The 7,092-nt window shown below is 48.4% G+C and overlaps 1 protein-coding gene across 1 annotated transcript in view; it reads left to right on the forward strand.

Moving 5' to 3' along the window:
* The window catches only part of qrfprb (pyroglutamylated RFamide peptide receptor b), a 13,818-nt gene extending 8,020 nt beyond the window's left edge, over positions 1–5,798 (forward strand). The window contains exons 4-6 of the mRNA XM_064958568.1: positions 263–498; positions 3,444–3,541; positions 4,889–5,798. Coding sequence (XP_064814640.1) covers positions 263–498; positions 3,444–3,541; positions 4,889–5,307 — 753 coding nt within the window. The 3' untranslated portion in view covers positions 5,308–5,798. The remainder of the gene's footprint in view (positions 1–262; positions 499–3,443; positions 3,542–4,888) is intronic.
* Positions 5,799–7,092: the final 1,294 nt, after the last annotated feature.

Consider the following 7,092-nt stretch of genomic DNA (forward strand, 5'->3'; position numbering starts at 1 on the left):
GACCTGACCTAACTTGACCTAACCTGATCTATCTTGACCTTACCAAACTTAACATGACCTAACCAAACCTAATCTGACCTAACCTAACTTAACCTGACCTTACCTAACTTGACCTGACCTAATTTAACCTGACCTGACCTTACCTAACTTAACCTGACCGAACCGAACTTAACCTAACCATATCGGTCGCTTTCAGAATCACTCCAGAAAACCAAAGGCTGTGATTGAATGATTAATTGATGCGTTTCCCCTCCATTCCCAGGTGAAGTATGACTTCCTGTACGACCACCACCACGTGTGTTGTCAGGAGCGTTGGCGTTCCCTGATCCACAGACAAGTGTACACCACCTTCATCATGGTAGCTCTGTTCCTGATGCCCATGGCAGCCATGTTGTTTCTCTACACACGGATAGGGATAGAGCTGTGGTTCAGGAAGAGGGTGGGGGACTCCTCTGTCCTGAACACCATGAACCACAGGGAGGTCAACAAAATATCCAGGTACTCTGCATATACGCAGACGTCTTTCATTGTTTTTATTGTGATAGATATAGGGAAGAACGAGAGAGGAGAGAGATGAGCCATTAGAGGACTGGCCACCCCTCAGAGCCTGGTTCCTCTCTAGGATGAGAGAGGAGAGAGATGAGCCATTAGAGGACTGGCCACCCCTCAGAGCCTGGTTCCTCTCTAGGATGAGAGAGGAGAGATGAGCCAGGAGAGGACTGGCCACCCCTCAGAGCCTGGTTCCTCTCTAGGATGAGAGAGGAGAGATGAGCCAGGAGAGGACTGGCCACCCCTCAGAGCCTGGTTCCTCTCTATTCAGTACAGACAGGAGAGGACTGGCCACCCCTCAGAGCCTGGTTCCTCTCTAGGATGAGAGAGGAGAGATGAGCCATTAGAGGACTGGCCACCCCTCAGAGCCTGGTTCCTCTCTAGGATGAGAGAGGAGAGATGAGCCATTAGAGGACTGGCCACCCCTCAGAGCCTGGTTCCTCTCTAGGATGAGAGAGGAGAGATGAGCCAGGAGAGGACTGACCACCCCTCAGAGCCTGGTTCCTCTCTAGGATGAGAGAGGAGAGATGAGCCAGGAGAGGACTGGCCACCCCTCAGAGCCTGGTTCCTCTCTAGGATGAGAGAGGAGAGATGAGCCAGGAGAGGACTGGCCACCCCTCAGAGCCTGGTTCCTCTCTATTCAGTACAGACAGAAGAGGACTGGCCACCCCTCAGAGCCTGGTTCCTCTCTACCCAGTACAGTCAGAAGAGGACTGGCCACCCCTCAGAGCCTGGTTCCTCTGTACCAGGTACAGACAGGAGAGTGCTGGCCACCCCTCAGAGCCTGGTTCCTCTCCACCAGGTACAGCCAGTAGAGGACTGGCCACCCCTCAGAGCCTGGTTCCTCTCCACCAGGTACAGCCAGTAGAGGACTGGCCACCCCTCAGAGCCTGGTTCCTCTCCACCAGGTACAGACAGGAGAGGACTGACCACTCTTCCGAGCCTGGTTACTCTCTACCCAGTACAGCCAGAAGAGGACTGGCCACCCCTCAGAGCCTGGTTCCTCTCTACCAGGTACAGACAGGAGAGGACTGGCCACCCCTCAGAGCCTGGTTCCTCTCCACCAGGTACAGCCAGGAGAGGACTGGCCACCCCTCAGAGCCTGGTTCCTCTGTACCAGGTTCAGACAGGAGAGGACTGGCCACCCCTCAGAGCCTGGTTCCTCTCTACCCAGTACAGCCAGAAGAGGACTGGTCACCCCTCAGAGCCTGGTTCCTCTCTACCCAGTACAGCCAGAAGAGGACTGGTCACCCCTCAGAGCCTGGTTCCTCTCTACCCAGTACAGCCAGAAGAGGACTGGCCACCCCTCAGAGCCTGGTTCCTCTCCACCCAGTACAGCCAGTAGAGGACTGGCCACCCCTCAGAGCCTGGTTCCTCTCTACCCAGTACAGCCAGAAGAGGACTGGCCACCCCTCAGAGCCTGGTTCCTCTCTACCCAGTACAGCCAGGTACAGACAGGAGGAGCCACCCCTCAGAGCCTGGTTCCTCTAGAAGAGGACTGGCCACCCCTCAGAGCCTGGTTCCTCTCCACCCAGTACAGCCAGTAGAGGACTGGCCACCCCTCAGAGCCTGGTTCCTCTCTACCCAGTACAGCCAGTAGAGGACTGGCCACCCCTCAGAGCCTGGTTCCTCTGTACCAGGTACAGACAGGAGAGGACTGGCCACCCCTCGGAGCCTGGTTCCTCTCCACCAGGTACAGCCAGTAGAGGACTGGCCACCCCTCAGAACCTGGTTCCTCTCCACCAGGTACAGACAGGAGAGGACTGACCACCCCTCAGAGCCTGGTTCCTCTCCACCAGGTACAGACAGGAGAGGACTGACCACTCTTCAGAGCCTGGTTACTCTCTACCCAGTACAGCCAGTAGAGGACTGGCCACCCCTCAGAGCCTGGTTCCTCTCCACCAGGTACAGCCAGTAGAGGACTGGCCACCCCTCAGAGCCTGGTTCCTCTGTACCAGGTACAGACAGGAGAGGACTGGCCACCCGTCAGAGCCTGGTTCCTCTGTACCAGGTACAGCCAGTAGAGGACTGGCCACCCCTCAGAGCCTGGTTCCTCTCCACCAGGTACAGACAGGAGAGGACTGACCACCCCTCAGAGCCTGGTTCCTCTGTACCAGGTACAGCCAGTAGAGGACTGGCCACCCCTCAGAGCCTGGTTCCTCTGTACCAGGTACAGCCAGTAGAGGACTGGCCACCCCTCAGAGCCTGGTTCCTCTGTACCAGGTACAGACAGGAGAGGACTGGCCACCCCTCAGAGCCTGGTTCCTCTGTACCAGGTACAGCCAGTAGAGGACTGGCCACCCCTCAGAGCCTGGTTCCTCTGTACCAGGTACAGACAGGAGAGGACTGGCCACCCCTCAGAGCCTGGTTCCTCTGTACCAGGTACAGACAGGAGAGGACTGGCCACCCCTCAGAGCCTGGTTCCTCTCCACCAGGTACAGACAGGAGAGGACTGACCACCCCTCAGAGCCTGGTTCCTCTGTACCAGGTACAGCCCAGCCACAGCCAGGTAGAGGACTGGCCACCCCTCAGAGCCTGGTTCCTCTGTACCAGGTACAGACAGGAGAGGACTGGCCACCCCTCAGAGCCTGGTTCCTCTGTACCAGGTACAGACAGGAGAGGACTGGCCACCCCTCAGAGCCTGGCTTTATAAAATGCACTATATTTATTGATTGAGGTGAACGGATATGAAAAGTTGAAAGCACCTGCGTATTGAACCGCGATCTGAGTTGACAGCACTACTGCCAGACCATTCAGGCACACAGAGAGCTCTTCTAAAATCCCTGGTGAAATGCATTGTGCATGATGACACCTGCATGTCTCTCCGTACGGGAAGAATAAAAGAAAGAGAATCAGCGCGAGAAGGTGAGAACATTCTTTATTGATTTTCACAGGAAGAAGAAGCGAGCTGTAAAAATGATGATTACCATCGTTCTGCTGTTCACAATCTGTTGGGCTCCGTTTCATACCGTTCACATGCTGTTTGAGTACAGTAAGTATCTGATCTATCACACTACAATAACGACAATAGGGCTAGGTCTAACAAGTTGAAATAGGGTGTAGTACATATAGCATAAACAATCACCGTCACATAGGCTAACCTTTACATTCAGGTTTAACTGTAACTCAGAGGCAGGTGTAAATCTTACGGTTCAGCATGTTTTTCACTAACCACGTTTCCATTAAACCATTTCATGCGGATGAATTACCTGAAGTATGAAAAAAAAAGTCACGCCCATTTCTGATGCAAACATGAAATGTCGGTACAAGACTGTGCTGACAAAACTATTTGCTCGTTCGACGTGGTGGGATCTTTTTGTGTCGGTAAAATTAATTATATGAGAAATGGCGGTGGAAACGCCGCGATGCGCAAATGATTAATATAATAACCATCATATCGAAGTAAACTTTGAGTCACGTGATGATATGTTGTGCGGTCCTCTCATTACGACTCGGGAAAACCTGCAGTTTATTAGCCGACAGATTAAATCAGTTACGTTCAACTTCACAGGGTGGTGAATGTGCAATGAGCTTGATGCTCCTTTCCAATAAATGTCGAGGGTCTTATTCTGGTGACATGATGATCGATGCTTGGCTGCCGTTTCACAAATACAAATCATTTTACTCTTTTTCATAATTATCTCATAATGTAGGTATGTGCACTGTGTCCGCGAGCTGTTGACTCGCGCTCATGTACCAAGACCAGCGTGAGCACATCGGCTATATAATGCCACAATATTTTTGATACAAATATCAGTCGTGCTGGAAATGCGATGGAAACCCATTTAACTTGTATTTTTCCATTCGGTACATGAAAATGTAACAGTAAAAGTTATGTTTATATGCACTACATCACACACAGCCTCTTATCGGGGCTCTCGAGGGGCGCAGAGGTCTAAGGCACTGCATCTCAGTGCAAGACGTGCCACTGTTGTACCTGGCTTGAATCCAAGCTGTATCACATCTGGTTGTGCTTGAGAGACCCATAGGGCGGCGCACAATTGGCCCAGCGTCGTCCACTGTAAATATGAATGTTATTTTAACTGACTTGCCTAGTTAAAATTGAAAACGTTTAAATCAGCAAACAGTCTTTTTATTTGTTTCTTAAGAGAAAAAAATATTGTAGTGATGTCCTATATTTGTTACTGTATTGTAATTTACAAAAAATTATAATGAAAAAATCAGTTTGATGGAAACATCTCTGGTGGGAAAATGCAATATTGTTATGGAGATTTTAGAATATTCAAATGAAACTCTGTCGCAAATTGGATGGAAACCGAGCTACAAATATTGTCCAAATACAGCTAAACTAATCCCTAAAAACCTTCCTTTCATCTAGACAACCTAGAGAAGAACTCTGACGAGGTGACGGTGAACATGATCATCGCCATCGTCCAGGCCATCGGCTTCTCCAACTCCTTCAACAACCCGATCATCTACGCCTTCATGAACGAGAACTTCAAGAAGAGCTGTGTGGCTACCTTGTCCCGCTGCCTCAGGAAGCCCTCCAACCACCAGGGCGGCGCTGTGGAGACGCCCAACAACCCCACTGTACTCTTTATTAGACCACTGAAGAGGGAGGCCTTCTCAGAGACTGGAGGTGGGGCTAATGGAGGCTTGGCGCAGGGCATGCTGGAGAACGGTCCGTCTGTCTCCTCTCAGACCTCCTCAGCCTTAGCAGGGGAGAAGATGACGGAGGACACTCAGCTGCCCAGTGAGCAGTGGAGATCTGTTGAAATAGTCTCCTTACAGTCTTGAAGAAGAAGCACTCCAGTCTTCTTCTCACCTCATTTATCCAAGTGTACATTATGGGATAAATTAGTACAGGTTCAGAAGTGTACCTTTTGGAAAAGGTACCCTATTTAGGTTACCACCACAACGCAGTCTGTTCCTTTAAGTGGCAAAAATGTACCACTAAAACATTTTTTTGGGGTGTTGTTTTAAAAACTGTATGGTGCAAAGCCTTATTTGCATATTTCCCAGGGTGCCTTTCAAGTGAATTGTAGAGTTACCAGTACCATCAACGACTGTTTGCTAGTGACACAGACAGCAAAGTGATATGGAATTCTCATTGGAACGCAGCCAGAGTTAGAATATCCCCAAATGTTTACTTTTAAATCACCCTCAAACGGCATTTAAAATACATTTACATTTACATTTAAGTCATTTAGCAGACGCTCTTATCCAGAGCGACTTACAAATTGGTGAATTCACCTTCTGACATCCAGTGGAACAGCCACTTTACAATAGTGCATCTAAATCATTAAAGGGGGGGGGGGGGTGAGAAGGATTACTTATCCTATCCTAGGTATTCCTTGAAGAGGTGGGGTTTCAGGTGACTGCCAAAGTAGGGAAGATTGATAAATGAGACTCCCTAAAGCATCTAAACAGGAACAACCATCTCAGTAACGGGTGAAATAAGTCCAACTACTAACAGATTGGATGAGTAAAAAAAAAAAGAGTATGTTATTTATCTTTGTGTAGCATAAGATCAATCAAACATATTGAAACAAACAATTCTAAAAATCAACCTGCGAAAGTGCATGCTGGGAAATATGGAAATGGTTTTTGAGAGCATATTGGGTACAAAAATGTACCATTATACTAGATTATCTGCAAATGTACCCTAAAAAGGTACTCAACAGTACCATGTGAGATTATGTGTACCTCTGAAGGTACATTGTGTATTTTAATATTTTTGTACACCAGGAAACAACGCTGTACCCTATTCATACCTTTTGTTTCTGAGTGTGCATTCGGAAAGTGACTTTTCCCACATGTTGTTAAGTTACGGCCTTATTCTAAAATGGATTAAATAAACATTTTCCCTCATCAATCTACACACAGTACCCCATAATGACATCACAATACCGTATAATGACATTACAATACCCCATAATGACATCACAATACCGTATAATGACATTACAATACCAGGTTTTTAGAGATTTTTTGCACATTTATTAATAATAATATAGAAATACCTTATTTACATAAGTATTCAATGTCCCTTTGCTATGAGACATGAAATTGAGCTCAGATGCAGCCTGTTTCCATTGATCATCCTTGAGATGTTTCTACAACTTGATTGGAGTCCACCTGTGGTCAATTCAGATTTGAAAAAGCACACACAGTTGTCTAACAAGGTCTCACATTTGACAGTGCATGTCAGAGCAAAAACCCAAGCCATGAGGTGTTGTGTCAAAGCACAAATATGGGGAAGGGCACCAAAACATTTCTGCAGCATTGAAGGTCCCTAAGAACACAGTGGCTTTCATCATTCTTAAATGGAAGAAGTTTGGAACCACCAAGACTCTTCCTAGAGCTGGCCACCCTGCCAAACTGATCAATCAGGGGAGAAGGGCCTTGGTCAGGGAGGTGACTAAGAACCTGATTGTCACTCTGACAGAGCTCCAGAGTTCCTCTGTGGAGATGGGAGAACTTTCCAGAAGTACAACCATCTCTGCAGCACAACCAATCAGGCCTTTATGGTAGAGTGTCCAGACGGAAGCCAACCTCAGTAAAAAGCACATCACAGCCAGG

The sequence above is a fragment of the Oncorhynchus masou genome, unplaced genomic scaffold, assembly GCF_036934945.1.
Source record: "Oncorhynchus masou masou isolate Uvic2021 unplaced genomic scaffold, UVic_Omas_1.1 unplaced_scaffold_1288, whole genome shotgun sequence".
NCBI classification, from domain to species: Eukaryota; Metazoa; Chordata; class Actinopteri; order Salmoniformes; family Salmonidae; genus Oncorhynchus; species Oncorhynchus masou.